This window comes from Lipotes vexillifer, unplaced genomic scaffold, assembly GCF_000442215.2.
Source record: "Lipotes vexillifer unplaced genomic scaffold, Lipotes_vexillifer_v1.1 scaffold132, whole genome shotgun sequence".
In the NCBI taxonomy this organism is placed as follows: Eukaryota; Metazoa; Chordata; class Mammalia; order Artiodactyla; family Lipotidae; genus Lipotes; species Lipotes vexillifer.
Genome location: NW_006782535.1, coordinates 1,074,803 through 1,100,640, shown reverse-complemented (window position 1 = coordinate 1,100,640; position 25,838 = coordinate 1,074,803). Strand labels below are relative to the sequence as shown.

Here is a 25,838-nt window from a genome sequence, read left to right as displayed (position 1 = left end):
TGTCATGGAAGAGCGGAAAATACATGGACCTCTCACCAGGCAGCATTGCGGGAGCTTTGTCAAAACGCAAAGGATTCGAAGAGCTTTTGCATTGAAAAAAAATGATTGCAAAATGTAACTAAAAAGTCATCTTGCTCTTTTCCCAAACACTTGAGGAGATCTGTGGTTTTCAATTTTATTTTGTCTCTTTTTATTCAGTCACGGTAATGGCTAACGTTTGTATGGTGCTTACTGAGCACACGCCAGGCAATGAAGCCAGTTGTTCTAATTTGCACCCGTCCATTGATTTACTCCTTGTAAAGACCCTTTGAGATGGGGGCTGGCATTGGCCGCACTGTACTGATGGAGAAATTGAGGCACGGAGAAGTTGGGTAACTCGCCCCAGATCATGTACGTAGCAAGCAAAGGAGCAGGACTCAGACCCGGGCCACCGCTGTTCCAGAGCCCAGCCCTCCGTCCCCTCTGCAGGCAGCCGAGCCGAGCACAGGGACGCAGACTCACATGTTCCACCCGTTACAAACACGTCTAGCATGAGGCCCTTCTTATCTTAAGGACTTTCTCTTAAGATTAAAAAATTAAAGATCACATAGTGATGTGATCTCTCCTAACAATTACTAATCGCTGTACCATGAAACATCATGCTCTCTCCACTTTCCCAATTGTAGACCAGAAAAACATGCTATGCAGTAAAGCGTTGCTATTTACACAGCCAGGGAGCATGCAAAGCCCCTTGGCATTTGTTTATTTAGGGAAAAGGTCTGTAAGAATCTTCACGTCTACCATTCATCCAGCAAACAGCAATGAAAAGCTGATCCGGGCAAGAGCTGGGGCTCAGGGGAAGAGGGGTTCAGAGAGAGTTGGCCCCCGTCGCCCCCCAGCTCCCCCCGTGGTGCCTGGTGCAGGAGGGTCCAAATCGTCTCATTCATTCTTCATTCCCGCTGACTCAGCTGTTATGCAACCTGATTTTCCACGACCCTGTTCACCCGAACCCCGCCCCCCCCCAGGTGTCCTGCTCCGTGCTCACCTGCTTCACTTGGGCTGATGTCCTCTGTGGACGTCCTTCCCCTGACTGTCCTCTGCCCTCCCCTCCCCTGTCAGCTGTCTCCATCAGCTGTCAGCTTACCTTCTCATGAAGCCTCACCCCTCTGTGACATTGGGGCTGTGATACTATCTGCACACGCGCTTTTACGGGAATCAAATGTCAGCCAAGTGTGTAACGCTGAGTCTGCACGCCCAAGAGCTCAAAAATACTGGCCACTTCTATTATTCTCATTCTCTGTGGTCCCTCAATGTCAGATTTCCCCCTAAATAATCCTCCCCTCCTTTGAAACCTCTCTGTATCTTTTTGGCGTTCAGTTCCTCTCTTGTTTTATAACATTTATAGGGATCTTTTATCAGTCCTCTTTGGTTGAAAATGAGCTCCTTGAAAGCAGGGGCCACCACAGATGAAACATTTAGACACCGCCGGCCTCATGTGGTGGACAGAATATCAGTAAATATACGTTCAACGAAAAAGTGAGCATCTTGAGCCTTGAGTCCTGGATAGCAGTCTTGTTCATATTGTGGGGCCTGTCTTGGTTCCAGGTGCCAGAGGGGACCCAGGATTCCATGGAGCCCCCGGGGACCCAGGAGCCCGGGGGGAGTCTGGAGACCTCGGCTTGCCAGGCCTGCCTGGCACGTCCATCGGAGATGCAGGTAACGTGCTTCCGCGGCATCGAAACTGAGACGTCCCCTCGGGTCTTACACAAACCCCCGCCCCTCGCTGGCTGCACGGCCCCCCAGTCAGCGCTCTGTCTCATAGGCTGGCCCAGCAGCTCTAATGCATCTCGAATACGTGTTGGGATGTCGTCACGAAACCACGCATCTGTGACAGTGACTCCCTCACTAGGTCGGAGGTGTGCTGACGATACCTCACATGATTCTGTCACTTGGCCGGGAAGAGTGTTATAACAACTCTCGGTCCGTCGTTTGGGGGCCAGGACAGGGGCTTTTTCAAGTGGAAAGATAGTGATGAAATATACCAGCGGCATTGCCCTTTAAGTCACTGACTGGACTGTAAACCACTAGCCCAGCTGGGGGCCTCCCGGGGCGGGAACGCCAGCGCAGCGGATAAATCTCAGAGGTCTCACGCTGCTGTGATTGCTGTTGGATTTTCAGATGAGAAGAGAGGCTTACCGGGCGAGATGGGACCCAAAGGCTTCACAGGGGAGCAGGGCATCCCCGCCCTGTACCCCGGCCCGCCGGGAGCTGACGGAAAGCCAGGGCTCCAAGGTCCCCCAGGGTTCCCGGGACCACCTGGCCCAGACGGTAAGTGGAGGGAAACTCAAGGGAGGTCGTGCCAGTGTCCAGACAAAGCCTGGCCCCGGTTGGATTTTCACTTGGGATTTTCTTGTAAATAATTCCGTGAGCTAGGCAGCGGGCAGTGTGAGAGTGTGGTGGGCGCTCTGGGGTGCAGGCAGGAAAGGTCCACCCTGACAAACAGCCTCTCCCCTGGGTTAACCAACGCGATAGGCAGCCTTGGTGATCTGTCTTCTGGGCCCCCGAGGAGCCAGAGCTACAGCTGAACAGGTGACGATGCTTCACACCAGGAGTGGCTGCACCACCTGTAACGGGATGTGGCAGCCCTTGGTGGGGCCCAGACGGAAGATGCTGAGAGTCTACAGACTGGACAGGCACGGCGTCTGGACCCTCATGCTGTCGGGCACAAAACTGAGTTTCCGGGTTCTGATGCAACCGTGGCTCATCTTTCAGCTGAGCTCCAGGGAGGCTTACCTTCCAAAACGGTTATTCTCTCAGCTTCCAGCTTTAGGGTTATGCTTTGAACATCGTAAAATCGAACTAAAAAAGAGGTCACTATTTCTGTCTCTGTGACATGGACACAGTTCAGCATCTTCTTTTCAAAATATTTGACTTTTAATTCCTGACGTCACCCCCGCTCATCTCTGACAGATTCCTCTCTTCACATGTGCTAATGGATAATGTGTGAGTTCAGTTAAAGGTAGATAGAGACCAGGCTTTCCTTGCTTTCAGAAGCCAGCTTCTCATTGCTGTCTCTTTAGAAGGAAAACTGTTGGAGGCATGAGAAGCACATCAGTACATGCTCCTTCCACTAAAAAATCAGCAGTCACTTCTCTGTTGTCTTCTGCGTTAAATTTTAAGTTACTGAGGCTCTACGTTCCCAATTTTCCTTCAACTGTAAAAAGCAGATTCTCACATTCTTTTGAAAAATTCGGGGTGCAGATATTTCCCTGGAATTTGCCAAATATTTTGAGCACTGTTATCACTAATCTTTTTTATTATCCTGGCAGTAATATTTATTACTGAGGCATCTGTGATAATGGCTAAGTTTCTGTGAACATTACATATCCTGAGTAAATGGTATCTGTTGAGTTTTCCTTTTTTGGCAACAGAACATGATGTGTTAAAAATAAAAGCATAAAAATACGCCTCTTCAAAAGACTGTGATTGAAGGCTAACCTTGCCATCATTCCTGTAACTAAATTCCATTTTGATAGACACAAACACATACCATCTGGCTTTGTAAGTCTTGCTTAGTAAATCTATGATTTACCAACATAAGTCATCTGTAAACAAATTAACTAATTTCCGGTCCATGTGGTTAACTGAAGGGAGAATTTATAAAACGGAATGGTGTCTGATACATTTTATCAACTTCAATTCTCCTTGAAATGTTTATTTTACCTTATGAGACACATTGCTCCCAAATCACTTTTTTAAAAGCAATCTCTTGTACAAAAAGTGGCCAACCTTAACGGCCTTTTAAATATTTCTGTGTAGAGTCATAATTTAACATCAATGACCTTGAGTCCCACAGAGTTCTTCAGCTGTTTGCCTGGAATGAAACTGTTGGATTCTTTTCTTGTTAACTGCATTTCACTCAGTTTTATGTGTTGCTATTGATGGAAACCAGAATTTTTACCCTTTTGCCGTTCCAGCAAAATCAAACTGTGAAGCCAGTTTTCTTTCTGAGCTAAACGTTTTGCTTACGTCCAGTTCAGCTCAGGTAACTGAGTCGACTGCCGGGGCTCTAGACTAAGTCAAACTACTGCCAGGTTTATTACGGCCACTGACCTCTTCAGGAAAATCACGTTGGAAACATCGCAGAGGTGCACTGCTATTCTTTTTTTTTTTTTTTTCCATCAGGAGATCCCTTTATTTTTTTTTAATTAATTTTTATTGGACTGTGGTTGCTTTACAGTGTTGTGTCAGCCTCCACTGCACTGCACAACGAAATGAATCAGCCGTACACATACAGATATCCCCTCCCTTTTGGACTGCCCCCCCATTTATGTTACCACAGTGCATTAGGTAGAGTTCCCTGGCACAGTGCTATTCTTTAGGACTTGCTTGAAATTATGAATGTACCAGATGAAGAAAAAGGCAGTGTAGGAAGGAGGGAGGATGACACCTTAAGATGGCCCAGAGGTGCCTTTTCTGTCTAGATTTGCAAATGCTGTGAAGCATACCCACAGTGTCTTCGTCTCAGATTTTAAAAGCCAGCATCCCTGGAGTATCTGTGATTAAATAACTACCTGTAATACTAGCTTCTCCTAACATATCAGGAGAATGTGGAAACATAGCATAAAGCCCTCAGTCCACCGCTGGGCTGACATGCTGTTGACCTGGTCACCAGTGACCTATGGAGCCACATCCTGGGCACCATTTGCTCTGTCAGCAGCCTCCCAGCGGTACGGGGGGCAGCCGGCACCCCCCACACACACTCCGTTCTCCAGCTCCGCGACCCCCCCCCCACCTCGTCATCTCTCCCCTTCTTTTTGCGGCTCCTTTGCTAGGTCTTCCTTCTTTCCCCTCCACCATCCCATGGACAATGGAGCTCCTGTCTGTGCCTCTCTATCTAGCAAGCTCGTGCATTCACAGGAATTTAAACACCAGTTATGTGCCAGCTCTCCCTGTGTCCCTAGCCCAGTTCAGTATTCTGAGCTGCAAACTCATCCCAGCTGTTCACTGGACACCTCGTCACCACTGTGTGTCTCACGGGCATCTCCAAATGTGCATGCCCCAAACTGAACTCTGGGTCTCCCCTCCCCAGCTCCCCACCCAGCATGGTCCCCTCCTGGGCCTCAACCCATCTCCACATACCCCGGAGCTCGGGCCAGGGTCCTGGGAGTCAATACCCAACAGTGGTGCTTCCCAGGAATGTGCAGCCCAGTTCCCACCACGAGATGGCGCTCTGCTCAAGTGGGACACGGAGCGTTTTGTGAGCTTTTAGAGTCTGTTTCTTACACCCTCACCCGGATGTCCCTGCTTGGAATTATCAGAGCCCTGCAGATGGTGAAAGTACCGTGATCCTAGTGATGGGGGTGGGAGAATCACAAGTTATCTACGTGGTTACGTGTGTGCACCCAAAGGGGTGAAAGAGGAAAGATGGTGGGGTCCGGGGGGAGGGGCGTGCACAGGTGCTTGCGTTCCAGAGGAGAGGACAGAACTGGGGAAGCCAGTTCATTTTAACATCTTTTACTGTTTGGGTTTTCTGTCATTCTGGGAACCAGAAGTTGCAGTAGTCTTAGAACCCAAGTCGAAGTAAAACACGTGGTTAAAACCTAAAGTCTTCTTTGGACTCAGTGTTTCTGAAAAGTAAAGATTTCTATTTCTAGACTTTAATGGAAAAACTAAAATCATAGGCGTTCACATGTGTTTCCAATCCTGGAAGCAATGGCCACAAAAAAGAAAGTCTCCGTGTCTTTCCACGAGTAGTTGGGTTGGAATTGGAATGGGGGCCATTTTCTGTTGGGAGACTGGGCTGTAACCCTTCCCACACGGGGTGGGGGGATACAGGGTCCTGGGCTGTGCTAACGTGCCGTCCTTGTGGGTTTTCTCCTCAGGTTTCCTTTTCGGCCTTAAAGGAGCAGAGGGCAGGGTGGGCTACCCTGGGCCTTCTGGTTTCCCCGGGGCTCGTGGACAGAAAGGATGGAAAGGTGAGGAGTCCGGGAACAGCAGGGGGCGGGGCGCTGCTTGGCCCTCCTGAGTCCAGCTCACCCTTCACTGGTTCCAAGAAGAGGACGAGCCCCTGCTTCCCCCGCGGCCCCCTCCCTGCCAGGGCCCTCACACTGGGGGGCGGCGTCTCCTCTTTTTCCGCACACCCAGCTGTCAGCTGGCTCTCCCGTCTCTGTTCTGTCTGCCACGTTCATCACTGAACTGTCAGGCAACACGGGGCCCAACATGGGACAGGAAAGATGCACGGTGGCTTCTTAGACTGAATTCAGATGACTCATCCGAGCCCTCGGCGCCAAGAAAATGTAACAAGTATTTGCAGAGGGCTGTAGGGTCGTCATCTGGTTTGGTCCTAACCCGACTCCCCGAGTTAGGGATGGGTCGGCAGCAAGGCGGTGGCAAAGCAGGAGAGACGTGACCCGCCCAGGTGGGGCGGATGCTGGTGGGAACGAGCTGTGCTTGCTTTCCTCTCCCTGCTGCCCCTGGGGGACCCCACCTCTCCAGGCAAGGGCCGCCTGTGGGGACCTCGTGGGGGGGGGGGGCCTGTTCGGCTCGCCCATCCCTGGGCATCCCGGGTTTTAACCGCCGGACCTCTGCGGCACGCGTGGAGCTGTGGGCGGTACAGGGGTCCGGCGTCGTGGATGAGCTGGGCAGCTCGGCACCCCCGGGCCATCACGTGTCCCCCTTTGCGCCCTGGGAGCCAAGCTGACCACCAGCCTCCAGCTCGGCCCTCCCCTGCCCCCGGGCTCCCTGGGTCCAGCCAGCAAGACAGAAGAAGGGAGGGCACGTATTTCTTCCCTCCGCACCAGGACCTTGGGCTCCGAGCCCGCGGCTGCTGCCAGGCCGCCCTCTCTCCGGCTCCCCTTCACCCTGGACCTTCCCGCCCTCCCCCCAGGCCCCTGCGGTGGCTTCTCAGAACTCCGAGTCCCCAACTCCGCCCACACCTCCGTCAACGGTCCTGTTCTTTACGCATCTGCATCTCACGCTCCTTGTCTAAGAATGAGAGGGAGTGAGGACCAGAGTAGGCGTGTCCTGCGGTGTGGCCGCGCCCCCAGCCAAGCCCTCACCCCCTTGCCCTCCTGTCCCCTGCAGAGCCAACAGGAGGGTCGTACACGTGCTCCACGAGCAAATAACAAGTCCCTCTCTCTCCACCCACGTTGCAGGCGATGCCGGCGACTGTCAATGTGCAGAGGGTGACCAGTTCATCGGGGGTCTTCCGGGGCCACCAGGACCCAAGGGCTTTCCCGGCACCAATGGGGAACCAGGGAGGAAAGGCAGCCCGGGAGACCCCGGCCAGCACGGCATCCCCGGGTTCCCAGGATTCAAGGTGAGAGGCCAGTTCTACCACGAAGCCGATAAGATGACCTTGACGCCCGGCCCCATTTCCCCATTCCCGGCTTTTATTTATTGAATTAATACAGCTTTAGACCAGCAACACGTACGCACCCAGTGTGACATTCAAAAAAAGCCACGTATTCCAAGAGGAGCTTTAAAGCTTTTCCTGGTGGGAATGTGAAATGGGGCAGGCACTGTGGAAGTCAAACATAGGGAATTCCCTGGCAGTCCACTGGTTAGGACTCTGTGCTCTCACTGCCTAGGGCCCGGGTTCAATCCTTAGTTGAGGAACTAAAATCCCACAAGCCATACAGCGCAGCCAACAAATTTTTAAAAAGTCAAACATGGAGGTGTCATGTGACCCAGAAAGTCCCCTCCTAGTACAGACCCAGGAGAACTGAAAACACGTGTCCACACCAAAACTTGTGCATTAAGCTCACAGCAGCATTCGTGATACCAGCCGGAAAGTAGAAAAAACCCAAATGCCCATAAATGGATAAATGAAACGTAGCATACCCACCCGATGGGACATTATTCAGCCATCGAAAGGGATGAAGTGCTGACACGTGCTACAGTGTGGTGCCCTCAGAAACATCATGCTACGTGAGATAATACACAAAAGAACAGATACTATATGATGCTATTTGTATGAAGTGTCCAGAAGAGGCATCTTGAGACAAAGCAGCTTGGTGGTTGCCAAGGGCTGGTGAGGGGGGGGGGGGGGGGGGGGGAATGGGAGTGACTGTTTCTTTCTGGGGTGATGAAAATGGTCTAGATTTAGGTAATAGTGATGGTTGCAGAACCTCGTGAAAATACAAAAAAAACAAACAAACACTGAATTGTATGCTTTAAAATGGTTAATCTTATAGCATGTGAATTATATCTCAAAAAAAGAAACCCTTCTAGCATTTTGAATGCAAAGCTACATACTACATACTGTGTATTCACCTCTCCAGATTTAGTATAGGACCGATTTAGCATTTTAATAAAGGCTCCCTTAACTTGATAAAAAGTGAGACTTCCAAGTATATCATGAATTTAGTTTGGATGAATGTATGAAATTTTCTGGATTCCAGCTAAGTGGGCTTTATTTCATACCTGAGGAAAAGATCATCTTGAGTAGATCTTTCATCGTGGCAGGTATTAACTGACCAATGATCTCAAAGCAAATTTCAGATGGAGGCAAAGAAACTATATTTTTTATTTATTTTTACTTAAAAAGAGCTGCAAGAGATGTATAAAATGAAAAGTCTATCATTTTATATATTCAGCAAGAGAGGAAAGTTTGCTCAGGACACTTGGCCAGGGAGGTTAGAACAGTCTGGTCTTCGTGTCCAGATGCAGGGGAGTTGCAGCCACTCCGAGCTGTCGGTGCAGAGGCTCATGACTCATAACCGCTTCGTGTCGCGGGAGCTTTGCAGGTGAAGATGAGGTCCACAGCACCTCTCCATTCTCTGGGACTTCTCAGAAGACAAATAGTTTTATCCAGCTGAACATAATAGATGCTACATTTCCTCCTACTTTAAAAATGACACCATCTGGGCTTCCCTGGTGGCGCAGTGGTTGGGGGTCCGCCTGCCGATGCGGGGGACACGGGTTCGTGCCCCGGTCTGGGAAGATCCCACATGTCGCGGAGCGGCTGGGCCCGTGAGCCATGGCCGCTGAGCCTGCGTGTCCGGAGCCTGTGCTCCGCAAGGGGAGAGGCCACAGCAGTGAGAGGCCCGTGTACCGCAAAAAAAAAAAAAAAAAAAAAAATGACACCATCTCCAAATCATGGCTGAGCATGTAGGCTCTGCTCGAGTATTCAGAAAAAGTGTACGTAGTGAGAAGCCAGACTGAATAACGGCAGAACTGGTAGGACCTTCAGTTACTTATCAAATGATGGAATATTTCTGAGAAGACAAGTGGATCCCATTTTGTGCACACGGAATCTCTAAAGTCTTCCAAGAGCATGTGCTTTCCCCAGCTGTATCGCATGCACGCCCACAGCACTTGCGTTCAAACATCTCAGGTACCGTGTTTATCTTGCATTTAATTATATGTTTATGTGTCTGCAGCAGGAAAGCCTGAGACAGTTTTTGGTGGTTTAATATCTGTACTAATAGAACCTGGCAGAGTGCTTGAAGTATGGGAGTCGATTAGCATGAATACTTGCATCCATCCATCTGCCCAGCACCTCCTGGTTGAGCACTGCCTGTGTGTGAGATGCTGTTCTGGTTACTGAGAGAATGTCACCCTTTTCTGCAAAGAACGAAATCAATAAATCAAGGATCTGTGGAAATTTTTAGGAGAAAAGAACTTATAATCACTTGAAACATTCCATTTAATTAAACCAACACTAAAAGTTCCCGTATTCTTGCAAATACCAGCAACTGAGAGTTGCCCCAAACCGGCATATCACGCACATTAAAATGCATCCTGAAACGTTCATCTGCTCGTTTCTGCTCATCGAAAGACCTAAACTAGATTTTACACCTTAAAACGTGAGTGTTCCTGCAATGACTTGTCTGTGAAGTTATGATTTTTTTCCCAACCTTGATTTCAGTTAGGAAGACAAGCTGTCGATTAAATACTCTTGCTGTTCTCAGTATGATCATGAATGTCCATCCTTCGTACTTGGAGGCATATTATTTGCCCGGATTCAACAAAATGGCAGTTAGGGTTAGCAGCCTTAGCTTCTCCAAAGCTAATGAGTTTACGAATCCCTGGGACTTTGTTGAACTGCACATTGCGGTTCGGTTGCCCTGGGTGGGCCTGAGCCTCTGCATTCCTGACAAGCCGCCAGGGAGGCTGGTGCTGCCCATCTGGGGACCACACTTTGAGTAGCAAAGGTTCTTGTTTTCACCGTCCAGCCACGTGTGGTTACTTCCCTTAAGTTTTAACTATTTAAAATGAAACATTCAGTGTCTCAGTCCCGCTGGCCACGTTCAAGTGCCCCATGGCCATCTGTGATTGGTGGCCAGGGACAGAGGTGTGTGGCTCTGGGCTTGATGACAGGTAAGGGCCCTCAGGTTGTATAAACGAAAATCGTTGTCTTCTCGGCTGCCCTTAACAGTGTGAAGGAGGAAGAAACCTTGTGTTTGTTTCTACAGGGAGCCCCTGGTGGTGTTGGCCCTCCCGGGCCCAAAGGAATGAAGGGAGATTCTCGAACCGTCACCACCAAAGGTCAGTCTTGTGGCCAGCATATCTTAGACCATGCACCCTTCTGTGGCTGCCCTGGGTGAGCAACTCACGCGACACTCCTCCCCCAGGTGAGCGGGGCCAGCCAGGTGTCCCAGGTGTGCCTGGACTGAAAGGGGACAGCGGCATCCCAGGGCGTGATGGGCTGGATGGATTCCCAGGCCTCCCAGGCTCTCCCGTGAGTACCGCTGGCGGGGCGGGGGGTGGCGGCTCTGCCCTCATCCCCATCAGTCACATGCTTAAACACGTGAGCGTCAGAGGTGCTAACACAGCAGGAAATCCTCCCAGTGCAACCTGTTCTCTTTTCGTGAGCAGCAATCATATATTTTAGGAAACAGTGAGTGAGGCTGGAAGCCAAGCCCTGAGTGAGCATTTAAGACAAAAAGAGGAAATAAATATTCCTCTTGCCATCACGTAGAACGAGAGCCCCCCAGGTCGAATATTCCTGGATGGAAGGTGGAACGCCGCTTCTAGGATCACCTGTAAAGTACACAGCTGCATTTTTGCAGCAGACACACACCGGCATTGAAGGAGGCAGTGTGTGATAAGATGCAGAGCCCCCAGCCTCCTTTCTGCGGGGAAAGGCGGGGGTCAGACGGGGAAGGGCGGTTGGCGGCGGAGACTAGACCCCTTCTCCCTCCCTGCCCTCCCCCTGCTCTGGGGAGTTGCATGAATAGGACACGGCTGTGCCCGGTGCCTCCCAGCTTCCTGCTCTCCTGGTCCCGTCGTCTCTCCTTATTTCTGATGTACTTTCTCATCCAAACCAAAGACCTCCTTCCCTTGACCACTGCGTTGCCCCTTCTGACTAGGAGATGGGTCACAAATGCTGAATCCTAACAATGAAATAACGTGTTCCTGCCCCCATTTCGCCAAATCTGTGCCTAACCGCTCTCTTGAAGAATTCCCCCGGAGAATGAAGGTCCAAGCAGGGCGCTGGTGGCTTGGAAAGAGAAGAATGCTCAGATTCCTATGCCTTCCAGAACTATCTTCGAGGGTGTTGTCCATGGTTGTTAGAAAGTCTGTCCTTTACTTCTGTGACTTGGTGAGACCATGACTGTCAGTTCCTACTCATCTCTGTATCCAGAGCGCAGAATTCAGGGGACGGGGAAAAGTAGCTGGGACGATGGCTGTCTTTGAGGTTTACATGTATTGTAAGAGATGAACCAAATTTCTCACAGGGTGATGGCATCAAAGGCCCCTCTGGGGACGCAGGCCACCCAGGACCCCCCGGTACTAAGGGCATTCCAGGAGAAAGGGGCCCCCCAGGATTGGGGCTGCCAGGCCCCAAAGGCGAGCGTGGCTTCCCCGGCGATGCTGGATTACCTGGACCTCCAGGCTTCCCCGGGCCTCCCGGCGCCCCCGGCACTCCAGGACAAATAGGTACGGTGTGGGGTGGGGGGGGTGTCCAGGCTTGCATCTTTCAAAGTCATGAGACACTGTGTTTCTACACCCGCTGTTCTTCTTAGGCAGTGTGCGAATTCCCCGGGGGTGAGTCATGTGAGATGGCGTCACACCATCGGTTCTCATCACACACAAGCGACGCCCGGCCACGGGGTTTTCTGGGCCCACTGCAGCTTCCTCTCGCCAGCTGGAATGTGGGGCCTCTCCCTCTAGTGCTGGGGTTACAGAGACTCAGCACACAGGTCCAGAAATGGGCTCTGATGCCCTGCCCGCCCCAGCCTTCCCGCCACACACACGGACACACACATGCACACACACACACACGCACACACGCGCACACACGCGCAGAAAAGCCAGGCACTTACCATCATTGCAGAATTGCCTCACTCTGTCACTGTCTCACCCCTAGATTGTGATACGGGTGTGAAAAGGCCCATCGGAGCAGATGGACAGGAGACCGTCCAGCCAGGTACTGTCATGACCGTCGGGCAGCTTTAGGATTCTTGAAAGCTCTCAGTTTGTAGAATATATGCTAGAACTGGCGTGATCCCTGCCGTGGGCACAGAGCTGCCATCAGAAATAGAAACACTTGTGGACTTGGAGCTGCGCTCCGTCTGCCTCAGCTTAGAGCCCAGGGAAGGGCAAGCGTGGTGACCTCGTGTCACCAAGTTGTCCCTACAGTACAGAGCATCTGTTTACAGTATTGGTAAGAACTCAACAGATAAGTCCTTTCAAGCCTAAAATATATGTCTCTATGTGTGTAAAGGGCAACTGAATTATTTGCTCATTATGCAGGGTGAGGAGTGAGTCCAGATGTGAGAGGAATTTGGTCCAGTGATGAATGGATGCTAGAAGGAACGGGGCTGACGGAGGAGAGGGTGCCCAGATGATCCGAGCTCAGGAGAGGGCAGAGGGGAGGGGACGGTCCAGAAGTTGACCTGGCTGCCATCGGACAGGCCAAGTCTCCAGCCAGGGGGGGCCTAGAAACCGAGGTGGGAAGCCAGGCAGAGGGATGAGTCCAGGACACAAGGGGATGGATGCCAGGCCTCGGGCAGGATTTGAAGAGCAGAGCAGAGAGGATGAGTTTTTTGGAGTCAAAGGTGCCGGCAGAACATCTGGACGGTGGCAGCTCACCAGTGGCAGTTGAGGGTCTGGAGTAAAGCGTTTGGGATAAAGGCCAGGGCTTGGAGGAGCAGCATCAGGACCCGTGGGTCCCCCGCCCGAGGTGTGGGGATAGATCAGGAGCTCAGGGTGAGCGTGCAGAGCAGGAACGGCAACCCCAGAGCTTCCAGAGAGCCGGCCAGTCTCCAAGATGCGGGAAGGACCCTGGGGGTGAGGCTCTGCCAGCTTGAGCCCAGGCCCCCTGACGACGGCCGGGGTCCTTTCTTTTCATGGCCTCGGCTGTCCGCCTTTGCACCTCGGGCCCCTCGTGTGGCAGAGGGGACCAAAGCCCCTCTTTGGCCGCTAAGTCGAGCCAAGATAGGAGCCCTGCCAAATCACAGGCAGACAAAGGGCATCTCGAAGGACTGCTGTGCCTGCAAGGGTGCTCTGTCCGACAAAATACTCCTGCGCGGTGTCACCAGCCAGAGGTGGCTGCCACTGGGTTTCGTTGTGCACGACTCACGGCAAAACAAGTTGCCTCTGCTAATTCTGAGAGTAATGGAAGTCACAAAGGAGAAGTCACAGCATTCCTTTTGAAATTGAAAGCTTCCTCCATCCCCGGTGGGAATTGCCTTGGGGTTGGGGTGAGGGGGCAGGGGTTAAGGACACCTGGATGAACTCAGCTGTATGAGGTATTGCCCTCCAAGAGGGTGGAGTCCTCACTGCCAGCACGGCACCTGTTTTCATCTGACTGGACTTACTTCATGTGCATTCTATATTAATATTCTGATTTCATTATCAAATGAAATTACAGTTACATCAGCATCGAGATTAATGGAATCATTAAATTACTCTGATGGTAAAAAGGCAGCCGGTTTTCACGGCCGGTGCTCTCGACCTTAGCCACGTCCAAAGCTGTGACGATGGGTGCAGACCGTGGCTACAGCTCCCCTGTCCTCTCTTCCCAGGTTGCGTTGGAGGGCCTAAGGGATCGCCGGGCCAGCCGGGCCCCCCCGGCCCCCCAGGTAATGGGAGAGCGCTTCCAGCCTTCCTCCTTGCGTCCGTGTCTTCCTTTCTCCTCTCCGGCTATCTTCCTCTGCCCCCGGCCCCGCGTTTCCCTCCCCGCCCCCGCCTGGACGTCACAGAATTCTTGGTACCGTGCCGCACGCTGGCAGCCGACTTCCACGCATCAGTGTAGGAAAGTGAGCGGTGATTGACACCTAGTGAACCCTAGGGTAAGAGAGAGGCTTCCTGCCACGTGGAAGTCAGCCTCAGCTGCGACACAGGCCCGGTGGGCACCCGAGCCTGGCAGAGATGGCAGCGCCCCAAGACCAGAGAGGAGGCTTAGCTCTGTGCGTTCCTTGTATCCCCGTGTGTCCCAGGGTGTAGAAGCAGATCATGTGAGAGAGGAGTGTTTCTTCCGGGTTTTGACTGAGAGGAAAGCAGGTCCACAGGGCTAGGAATTTGTCTGTAGGATCTAGGACCTGGGCTTTGTCTGCTTCCGCAGACCATCACCTAGCTGAAGAGTCATGTGGACTCAGGAAGGGTTCTGGGTCACAGAGCCCCGTCTGGGGCCGTCCAGGCTCCCCCTCCGTGGGGCAGCCTTTCAGAGATGACAGACGGGCTGAGTGACCACAGCTGCCGACGCCCAGACGCCGTGTCAGTCAGCCTAGGATGGCGAGCTCTCAGGCTGCACCACTGGGCAGAGCTCAGCCCGGGGCGGTCTGCCTTCCGATTCGCCCCTCCTCTGACTGGGACGGGGCAGAGAAGACGCCTTCACCACCCACGGAGGGGTCACTCAGACAGTCCGGCGTGGACGCCAGAAGCCCGACTGCGAGTCTAGGTCCACCGCTTGTCAGCTGTGGGCTTGGCATCTCACCTGTTCCTTCTGGAACTTAGTCTCCTCACCTGTATAAGAATAGTGCAGGTGTTCTAGACGCTTCCTAGTTTGCAAATGGTGCCCTGAATACTGCACACGTAACCCTGGAGCTGAGGTCCTGTGTAAACTGTAAAGTGCTACAGCGCAAGGCAGCCCCCCAAACTGGAAAAGCGCGTTGGCTGATCGTAGGCACCCCAGATCTTGAGAGTGTCGTCCAGGTGCACAGGGCTGACAGGATCTGGGGACAGTGAGACAAAATGCAAAAGTGTCATCTGCACCAAGAAGCAGAGCTAACGGCCCTGTATTGTCTTCCGAGAGCCGAGCGCATTATCCACGTGGCACTTCGTGACCCTCCCTGCCCGAGCCCTGGAGAGGTCTGTCCATCGTAGATCCCAGCACAGGCACGAACGCTGCTGTCCCCAGAGTGGTGGCGACTCTTAGGGGGAGGGGCTCAGACTGCAGTGGGACAGTTTTCAGCAGGTACTGGGGGGAGCAGGGCCTAGAATGTACATGCATCGCGTGTGAGGGGAGAGGACTTTCGACGTGTTTTGACAACATGAAGTTAGTGAGATCATCAGGTTAATGAGATCACGAGGTCGTGATGAGAGCCGAGGCTCGCCGTTTCTGGCGTAGACTGACACTCAGTTGCCAGCTGTCAGAGGTGCTGTTTCAGGGCCGACATCCCCCAGCCTCGTCACTTCCCCGTTTCCTAAGAGACCACGTCAAGTCGGGTGCCGGCCTTCACCCTCTCCTGTTCGTCTCCTGCTGGGGTCGGCTCATGCGGCTCTGACATGTGTCGTGGTTTCTTTGGGTTGTTTAGGTGCCAAAGGCCTCAGAGGGCTTCCGGGATTATCGGGAACTGATGGAGCACCAGGGCTCAAGGGTCTCCCAGGAGATCCAGGTCCAGAGGGATTCCCAGGACCCCCAGGTGAGTCAGGGTGGGACTCCCGCTGGGCCACGTAGATTCAGGGAAGGACTGTGTGTACCATCGGGCTGCCCCACCTCGATCATCTTTTAACATTTAGAAACTGTTTCGACAAATGCTTGATGACGACTTTTGCTCTTGTCCTTGGGAAATTAAAAAATGTCGCCGTTTTCCTCGCTGAAGTTGTGCTGGAATTTTGCAGAAGAAACTTACAGATCTTGCAGGAGAAAAGAAATAGGTGCACAGAGAGATTTCTCTCTAGTGGGTATGAAACCTTCTAAGGGCACATAAGGTCATCCTCTTCTGAGCCCTCAGCACCAGTTCCCGATCTGCGGATCGCTCACCAGATACGACGCAGAGAGCACCTGTGTTTGGCTGCTCATGGCGTTGCCTGCCCGCTCTGCAGCTCGCAGCTTGTCCGAGTCAGCAGTTCGAACCATTTCCTCGACAGTTGCCACAGCAACGCATCATGGAAGCCACTTAGTGGCGAAAAGAGCTTAAACGTTTGAGCTGTACATGGAGGGAAATGAACATGTTTCTGGTAATGAGTTGTGAGCAGAAGTTGAGAGTACCTGCATGGGTGTCCGTGTGCCCCAGCCCATGACTCAGTGGCCCCAAACACAGGTGTCCCTTTGTGGTCACGGCTCAGACGGTGTGCGGGAGCATGGCTGTGTTACTTGGTGTGCAGAGGCCCAGGCACTGGGGAATCGTATCATCTAAACAAAACCGTAGCCGGTTTCACTAAGGCCACACAAGCCAAACATCCTCCTGCAGTATCCCAGCCACGTGTTCTCTTTCTGGTGCCTCGCTTAGATGTCATGATGCAGACCTCTCGTTATAGGGACGCCCTGTGTTTCCTTTCAGGCTTCGTGGGGCCCCGAGGAGTCAAAGGTGCAGTAGGCCGCCCTGGCCTGGATGGACTCCCGGGTCCCTCCGGCCTGCCGGGGCCAGTCGGGCCTCCGGGAGACAGGGGCCTCCCTGGAGAAGTCTTGGGGGCCCAGCCCGGGCCCCGGGGAGACACAGGACTGCCTGGACGCTCTGGGCTGAAGGGCCCCCCCGGAGAGAGAGGCCCTCCTGGATTCCGGGGTAAGTCACAGGGGCAGGGCGTTGGGTGAGAAGCCCAGGACTGCACGCAGGATGCTGTGAGTCCTGCTGCTGCCTCTCCCCCTTAGTTCCAACGTTTCTTTAGAATGTTCCAGAACAGTGGTCGTCATGCTGTGTACAGGACGGCCATCTTAGCTCTCCTGCGAGTACAGATTAGCCGACATGCTCTCTTCCCAAGTTGGGTGGGGCTCAGCTTGGGGTCCTCCCTGCTGCTTTCGGCAGAACGTGTGCGGTTCTGCGAAGAAGACAGGAGCTGGCCACGCCCCGTGAGGGGCTGGGAGGGAGACAGAGGTGAACCGGAATGCAGCTCAACCTGTGGGTGTAAAACTGATGGGTTTAAAATAATGTAACGTTCACAGCATCATCGATGCATGTTTAGCAAAGCAGGAAGATGCCTCTTGTCTGGTGAGTGAACAAGGCATCCAAGGCTTTACGTACCCAGTTTATGCAGAACGGGCCCTGAGAACCCAGAATGCCTGGCTTTAATGCGATTGTGTTGCTGGAATGGGTGGGGTGACCACCAGACCATTTGGGGTCCCCGTCAGAGAAGCATCAGCTGTTATGTATTGACTGTGCTGTCATCAGCCCAGCGCCCGAGCCCAGGCAGACAGGGGCTCCCTGTGTGGAGCAAGAGGTGACACTCCCCAACACCAGCTGTCAAACCAGTAGGCGTCCTTCACGTGAGACACTGAGGGATGAGCCCGGTTCTCGACGGGCAGCTGGACGCCCCACCCTCAGGAGCATGTGCCCGCCAGTCTCTTCTGCGATCCGACTGTAAAAACTGCCCGAGCTCTTTTACAGAAGGATGCTTGTGGTAGATTTTTTAAATGTAGCTATTTCCCACAGACTTCAAAGAGTCTGAGCATAACAACACCAAACGGCAGCAGAGTAACTTTCCAGCCTGTGCAGCTTTCCCATGTTCAGCGTCACCTTAATGACCTGCCCTTTGGGAGAATATTGTGTCTGGCAAAAGCTCTGACTTCCAAAGCATCGGTTTGGGGAAACTGTATCCGTGTCTATTCGGCCGCCCCTGTCAGGAGCAGTGGGCAGACCTGGATGTTACTTACACAGCCATTTAATGTGCTTGTAAAGGGCATTTTATTCTTTTTTTATAAATTTTATTTATTTATTCGTTTATTTTTATTTTTGGCTGCATTGGGTCTTGGTTGCTGTGCGTTGGGTCTAGTTGTGGCGAGCGGGGGCTACTCTTCGTTGCAGTGCGCGGGCTTCTCATTGCGGTGGCTTCTCTTGTTGCAGAGCATGGGCTCTAGGCATGTGAGCTTCAGTAGTTGTGGCTCGCAGGCTCAGTAGTTGTGGCGCACGGCCTGAGTTGCTCCACGGCATGTAGGATCTTCCCGGACCAGGGCCCGAACCCATATCCCCTGCATTGGTAGGCGGATCCTTAACCACTGCACCACCAGGAGAGTCCCAAGAGTATTTTTACATGTGGCGAAATGCTCAAAATATAATGTCAAGTGAAAAACCTTAGATTAAAACCACTTAAAACGAGGTGTCAGTTCTGCAAATATCTGCTTCTAGGTATAGTTACGGGAACAGAAAAGAGGCCAGAAGGACATATAACAAGATGTTAGTAACTATCTCGGGGTGAGAGCATGAGTTACTTCGATCTTGTCATTTATACTTCTTTGTATTTTCCAGACTTCCCACCACCTGGAAAACCTGTTTTTATAGAACAAGTCTGAGGAGACAGATGTTGTTTGCAATGAACTGCATGGGCTGACCTCCACGGCTCTTGTCTCCATTCCTGCAGGAAGCCAGGGTCAACAGGGCTTCCCAGGACCTTCGGGCCAGCCGGGACTGCCCGGGCCACCAGGACAGCACGGATACCCTGGAGCTCCTGGCCGGGAAGGGCCCTTGGGGCCGCCGGGCACCCCAGGTTTTGGAGGTAAGGATCCACCCTCCCATCAAGGAGTCAGGGCCTCACTGACAACGGAACCAGCACTGACCCCTTGGGGAATTCTCAGCTGTGCTCCAAGGAACCCCCCTCTCAAGAGCTGCAGGGGTTCGGAAAGTACCGCACATGGCATGGCTTAAAAGACAGGAATTTATTCTCTCACGGTCTGGAGGCTGGAAGTCCAAGATCAGGGTGTCCATAGGGCTGGTTTCTCCTGAGGCCTCTCTCCTTGGCATGTAGACAGCCGTCTTCTCCCTGTGTCCTCACAGGGTCACCCCTCTGTGCATGTCTGCATCCTAATCTCTCTTTTTATAAGGACAACTGTCACACTGGGTTGGGACCCATTCTCATCACCTCATTTAACTAACTTCCATCACCTCTTTAAAGGCCCAGCTTTAAATAAAGTCACATTCCAAGGTACTGGGGGTTAGGATGTCAACATTTGCATTCTGCAGGGACACAGTTCAGCCCCAAACAGGTTCAGGACATGTATTTCATCAAACAAGGAGAATTCAAACAGCCTGAGAAGTCTGCCCTTCCTTTGTACCTGTTGTGTATATTAGGGTTCTAGGTAAGATTTCATTAGGAAAACAAAATTCCCACTGCAAAAGTTCAAAATCTGTTCTGCTTTGAAGAGGCAACGTGATTTGTTTCCTGAATGTGAAAATTTTGGAGAAGAAAGGAAAAAGCCTCCTTCAGGAAAACCATGGGGCGAGGTGGGCGGGAGCAGGAAAGCACAGACACAAGACTGTAGATGTTTGCTCAGTGGAGCCCTTGCAGAGGGACCGAGCGCATCACAGAGCGGCTGGGAGGGGCCCAGACGTCCATGAGGCAACGTCCTGGGTGACCCTAGTCTGTCGTTTGCCATAATCAGGTGACGGCTTTATCCAGGACCGTAGCCGGTCCACACAAGGCACTCCCGTGCCCCACACAGGTCAGACGTAAGCCAGATGCGTCCCCCAGGAGTGGCCTCGACTGCATCCAAAACCTGGGGGCTCCACTCAGGGGGAGTGACACTGTGCCGCCCACTGGTTTCATAGTAACGGGAACCCTGGGCAGCGGGTTTGGGCCATCTGTACCAGTGTTCGCAAGGCCTTGCCTGTTCTCAAGTGTGGAGCACAGCATGCTGTGTACAAGATCCACGCCAAAGCCCTACCTGATGGAGCCCACGGTTTGGGAGGGGATGGAATTACCCACGGGAAAGCTTGCGTTTGGCCGGGGCGAGCAGCAGGGTGACCAGACCACGGGGCCCCGCGTTTGAGACCACAGCGGAGCTGGTGGGCTAGAACAGCCTTGGGAGGAGGGGATGGGAGGGGCCGGGCGTGGAGGACGGGCCCTTCCTAGGAGGAACAGCCCCAGGAGATGGGCCGGGGGAGAGCGCATCATCTGAGGAGGGGGTGGGAGCCTAGACAGGGACGTGGGGCTGGTGTTCAGAAGGCGTTGAATGCCAGCTAAGGAGCTAGAGCCCCTGGGCGAGGGAGCCGGTGGGGGCTTTTAACAGAGGGGCTGAGCTTTGTCGGGGAGACTGGGGAAGGGCGGGCCGGCAGCTGCTGACACCCTAACGAGATGAGGATGGCCGGTGTCGCAGGACCTCCCCTAGAACCTAACCCCAGCGGTGTCAGGAGGGCCGCCAGCCACGAGTAACCCCAGCCGTTCCAGCTCCGTGGCTTTGCGCCTGAGCGGAGAAAGTCTCATGTGACTCATGTCCCACGGGCTGGCCGCCGACGACTGTCGTAGAAGGACCTCTTTAGAAAGGCCAGCCTGCGGTGTGCTACACGCTCGAGTCACACCTTCAGACTCCCCTCTGTGGTTACACTTTCCCATTGTCCTTCCAAGACGTTTTTCTTACCAAAAGTTATTGTTATCGATGTCTCAAAAGTACCGTAGAGGTGTTTTCTCTGTGTGGTTTGTTCATCTTGTTTTATCTTCCTTCCCCTTCCCGACAGGTCTGCCTGGAGACAGAGGGGAGCCAGGTGACATAGGCGTCCCTGGCCCCGTGGGCATGAAGGGCGTCTCCGGGGATAGAGGTGACCCTGGCTGGCAGGGTGAGAGAGGTCATCCCGGAAGCCCTGGATTCAAAGGAGTGGCCGGGATGCCTGGTGCCCCGGGCCCCAAAGGTGACTGCAGAACGTGACCAGGGACCTAGCCCGTGGGGCGCGGGTGGGACAGCTCTGCGGGAGGGCCCAGCCTTGCAGCCCCAGGCTGCGTCAGGCCCTGGGGACCGGGTGATGCTGCCCAGGCTGGCTGTGACTGCTGTGCCCCCAAATGCCAGTTTATTAACTTCCCACGAGAGAGGGACTCTCTGAAGAGCGGGACTTGCTCTCTGCTGGGGTGGGGGGGGTCTGTGGACAGGCCCCCGGGAGTCGGGATTCAGATCCGGAGGCCGGGTGGTGAACCGAAACCAAAACAAAGGGAAATGCTTGGTCCCCAGTGTAGGGTTCCCTGCTCACAGGTGAGGCTAGTTCCCCCGCAAGTGGGGCTCTCTGGCCCTTGACTGCAGCTGGAGACACCGTGCTGCCTTCTCCAGGGCCCTTTGCCAGGTTTCCACGCTGGGTGCAGTGTCAACATCACACCAAGTCCCAGGGCCCCTTTCCAACCTGGTGGAAAGACCACGGACCCTGTGACTTCCAGTTTCCTCCTGTCTGTCCGCCTGCATTGGCCTTACGTCTTGTCCCCGGTGGCAGACGGGCTGACTCTGCCCCTCAGGCAGCAGACCAGTCCCTTAGCAAGTGCTGTCCCGAAAATCCTACTGACGTTAAGAATCTTAGCATCTCCTCACACAAGTCGCAAGTGGGGCTGTCACCATGGCAATTAGCCATGCCTAACCCAGCGCTCTTCTCATTCCCTCTGAAGGAGTTAAGGGTTCTCCCGGGATGGACGGCTTCCAAGGCATGCTCGGGCTCAAGGGGAGATCCGGGCTTCCAGGAAACAAAGGAGAGACTGGATTTTTTGGAGTCCCCGGGCTGAAGGGCCTGGCTGGCGAGCCCGGTGTGAAAGGTGCGTCACCTCTCGGCCAGGTTGAGACTCACTTTCACGGCGGCCTGACACTGCCTAGAACAATGTTCCAGGAACGCAAACACTAAGCACTATTAAAAGAGAAACTAACTCAGGAGCTGGAGGCTTCCTCCTTTTGCTTCAATCCGCTGGCCGTGTATAAGGAGGGAGTGACGCTAACCGAAGGGAACTTGAGAACGGAAATGACACAGCAGTAAGAACCAAAAACATCCTAAGAAACGTATCCCACCATGAGTATTCCGTGGTGCACACGAGGAAGTGAGGCCAGGGGAGAAGCGGAAGGTGAAGTCTGAAGGACAGGGCACCTTTGGCAACAGAGGGACACGGTAGTCCAGGTAGACGGCTACACCCCGTGCAAAGAGACAGTGACCCCCAGAAGCAAGCCTGGTCCAAGCCCTGGCTTGGGTGGGCAACCCAAGACCACAGGTGGGAGATTCAGGAAGGGTGTTCCCAATGAACCACATTTTTTCGTGACATTTGTTCAGACACCCTTGTTCTCAAAGTATCACCATGATCTCTAAAACAACTGAATTACCAATAACGAATGTTGACGGGGATGTAAAGACATGGGAACCCTCAGACCCTGCTGGTGGGAATATCAAGTGGTGCAGCCAGGGTGGAAAATGTTGGCAGTTTCTTAGGAAGATAAGCACAGAATTACCCAGCAAATCCACTCCTGGGTGTGCACCCAGGAGAACTGAAAACAGACATCCACACAGAAACTCATACACAAATTTCGTAGCAGCATGATTCATTATAGCCCCAAATAGAAACAACCCAGATATCCATCACGGATAAACAAGCTGGGGCATAGCCATATAAAGGAGTACTAGTCAGCAATGAAAAAGAATTAGGCTCTGACACATGCTACAACATGGATGAAACTTGAAAACATTATGCCGCATACTATCTGCTTCCATTTGTATGAAATGTCTAGAACAGACCTGTCTGCAGAGACAGAAGGTGGGTTAGTGGTTTCTATTGCTGGGGAAGGGGAGACAGAGGGGGTGACCGCTGATGGGCACAGGGTTCTTTGGGGTGGTGAACATGTTCTGAAGTCAGTAGTGGTCCCAAGACATTCTGTGCCCCCCTCCCTCGAGGAGAGAAGGGTGGAGGAAGATGGGTGTTCCCATCCCCTGGGCTCCCAGCTTGCAGCCTTGGGGGAGCTGTGCCACCCACAGGTCAAGGGAATTCTGTTTCCTTCTAGGCAGCCGAGGGGACCCCGGCCCCCCTGGACCACCTCCCATCATCCTGCCAGGAATGAAGGACATCAAAGGAGAGAAAGGAGATGAAGGCCCCATGGGACTGAAAGGATACCTGGGCTTGAAAGGTGAGGCCCCGCCTGACCTCAGAGCCGGTGGCCTGGGGTCCCCTGCCTACCCCAGCCCCTCGCAGTGTGCGAGAGTAGCAGAGACGCCCCAGCGCCCAGGCCAGCCTCCTGTGCTGCAGCCCTCCTGACACCCTGACGTCCGCACCAGGGGCTGGCGGGTGGTTCTCGGGGGCCCGGGGGGGTGGAGCAGGGTCCCCCCAGAACTTCACACTCAGTCTCCTTGCAGGCCTTCCCGGAATGCCAGGGATCCCCGGGCTGTCGGGAGTCCCTGGGCTGCCGGGGAAACCAGGCTACGTCAAAGGAGTCAAAGGAGATACCGGATTCCCCGGCGTGCCCGGGTCACCGGGATTCCCCGGCGTGCCCGGCTCCCCCGGAATCTCAGGGTTTCCGGGCTTCACAGGCAGTAGGGTAAGTGGGCATCCTCTGTGAGTTCCTCTCCCCGTGGCCTGCTGGCCGAGCGCTGCGGTCCATGGTTCCTGGGGGACAAGACTCAGTTCTGCCACTTACGGGCTGAACGACCCTGGGCAAGTCACTGAACCTCTCTGTGCTTCAACGTCCTCATCTCTCTAATGGGCAATAACAGTACCCACCTGACAGACTGCTATGAGGCTTGAATGAGCTCTTGAGATGGTACCCAACATGTTTGCCAGGGTAAGCCTGGCAGAGGGTAGGGCATAGTCAGCCATGATTATTACTACCACTGTCATGACCATGGTCTGTGTCATTGATGTTATTTATTTCAATAAAACTGCCATCATTACGGCTTTACAGTTTAATAAGAACAGGTATGCAAACCAGCTTCTATACTACACTGAAAAACTTTAGCACTTTTCACAAAATGATGACATCGCAAACCTTGAGAGTTGGTTTTAGCAGAACAGCTGGATACGCTAACCCTTCAAAGTTGCAAACTTCACCACGTCAGACAGAGAAAGAGAAATAGCGTATGATATCCATTATATGCGGAATCTAAAAAGAAATGATGAACTAACTTACAAAACAGAAGCAGGCTCACAGACTTAGAGAACGGACTTATGGTTCCCGGGGGGAAGGGTTGGGGGGAGGGATAGTCAGGGAGTTTGGGATTGACATGTCCACGCTGCTATATTTAAAATGGATAACCAGCAAGGACCTACTGTATAGCACAGGGAACTCTGCCCAATGTTATGTGGCAGCCTGGATGGGACGGGAGTTTGGGGGAGAAAGGATACATGTACATGTATGGCTGAGTCACTTGGCTGTGCACCTGAATCTGTCACAGCATTGGGTTTTTTTAATAAATTTATTTATTTGTTTGTTTATTTTTGGCTGCATTGGGTCTTCGTGGCTGTGCGCGGGCTTTCTCTAGTTGCGGTGAGCAGGGGCTACTCCTCATTGCGGTGCGCGGGCTTTTCATTGCGGTGGCTTCTCTTGTTGAGGAGCACGGGCTCTAGGCGCACGGGCTCAGTAGCTGTGGCACGTGGGCTCAGTAGTTGTAGCATGCGGGCTCAGTAGTTGTGGCTCACGGGCTCTAGAGCGCAGGCTCAGTAGTTGCGGCACACGGGCTTAGTTGCTCTGTGGCGTGCGGGATCTTCCGAGACCAGGGATCGAACCCGTGTCCCCTGCATTCTTAACCACTGCGCCACCAGGGAAACCCCTGTCACAGCATTGTTAATTGGCTATACTCCAATATAAAACAAAAAGTTTTTTAAAAAAAATTACAAACTTCACGAACGGCCACATAAGACAGTTTCATGTTTGGCTTTGCTCCAGGGCGACAAGGGAGCTCCGGGGACAGTAGGCCTTCACGGCGAGATCGGCCCCATCGGTGACTTTGGTGAGTGTTGCTGGGACGGTGAAAACAGGGCATCCCCAATCCAGGGCATCCCGGGCAGTGTGGGGACATCAGGCCTGTGGGTGCTGTTAGTTATTTTGAAGCAAATTATTCTTATTAGGAAGGTAGTGTCATAAAAGTTGCTAAACTAACCACAGAAGACCTGACTTCAGCCATCTTTTTTGCACCTAACAGGTGATATTGGAAACACTATAGACCTTCCAGGAAGTCCAGGCCTGAAGGGGGAAGGAGGCACCGCTGGAGCACCAGGTACCCGAGTGATTCTCTACCCCTTCATCTTCTGCAGCCTTGCCCCCTGGTCTGTCGTCACTCATGCTTGCCGACCGTAGCATTACTTAGTGAGCCCACGGATCACGATGTAGGGATGGTTTGAGGTCCTTAAGCCCGACGTGTAAGGAAGACTGGAATTTGTAATTAAATTGAGCCTGAAGACAACGTCAGGAAAGCTTTCTCTCCCTGAGAGGGAAGGTGGAGAGAATCAGCATTCAGTGGATGGGAGGAGCTGCAGCCTGTAAAATGTACCACGTGTGCCTGTTCTGTTGGGACACATCCTAGGGCACGAAGCAAGTGACACAATGACCAGAGCCCTTGCAAACTGTGAAAGGTCTAGGAGAAAGGGAGTGGAAGTCAGACCTCTCTACTGCGTAAGACAAGGGGCGGCCCCCCAGCCCTGTGTACGTCAGGGGGTGTCACGCGGCATGGCAGCTCACGCCCCTTCTCTGAGCATCACTGAAGTTCAAGGTCAAAATTCCTGCTTGTGTCATATCCCTTGGGACTTGGAATAGATGCCTCCTTCCTGGGATTTTATCTTGGGAGACCCCACAGGTCTGCCTAGGGATAGCTCGG

The 25,838-nt window shown here is 53.1% G+C and overlaps 1 protein-coding gene across 1 annotated transcript in view; it reads left to right on the top strand.

The window, feature by feature from the left end:
- COL4A2 (collagen type IV alpha 2 chain) overlaps positions 1–25,838 on the top strand; it is a 125,255-nt gene that overhangs the window by 85,255 nt on the left and 14,162 nt on the right. The window contains exons 17-34 of the mRNA XM_007455325.1: positions 1,585–1,695; positions 2,158–2,307; positions 5,865–5,957; positions 7,137–7,300; positions 10,401–10,473; positions 10,560–10,666; positions 11,667–11,868; positions 12,299–12,358; positions 13,959–14,015; positions 15,690–15,797; positions 16,659–16,880; positions 18,670–18,804; positions 20,760–20,930; positions 21,667–21,810; positions 23,036–23,158; positions 23,385–23,566; positions 24,911–24,974; positions 25,167–25,241. Coding sequence (XP_007455387.1) covers positions 1,585–1,695; positions 2,158–2,307; positions 5,865–5,957; positions 7,137–7,300; positions 10,401–10,473; positions 10,560–10,666; positions 11,667–11,868; positions 12,299–12,358; positions 13,959–14,015; positions 15,690–15,797; positions 16,659–16,880; positions 18,670–18,804; positions 20,760–20,930; positions 21,667–21,810; positions 23,036–23,158; positions 23,385–23,566; positions 24,911–24,974; positions 25,167–25,241 — 2,241 coding nt within the window. The remainder of the gene's footprint in view (positions 1–1,584; positions 1,696–2,157; positions 2,308–5,864; positions 5,958–7,136; positions 7,301–10,400; positions 10,474–10,559; positions 10,667–11,666; positions 11,869–12,298; positions 12,359–13,958; positions 14,016–15,689; positions 15,798–16,658; positions 16,881–18,669; positions 18,805–20,759; positions 20,931–21,666; positions 21,811–23,035; positions 23,159–23,384; positions 23,567–24,910; positions 24,975–25,166; positions 25,242–25,838) is intronic.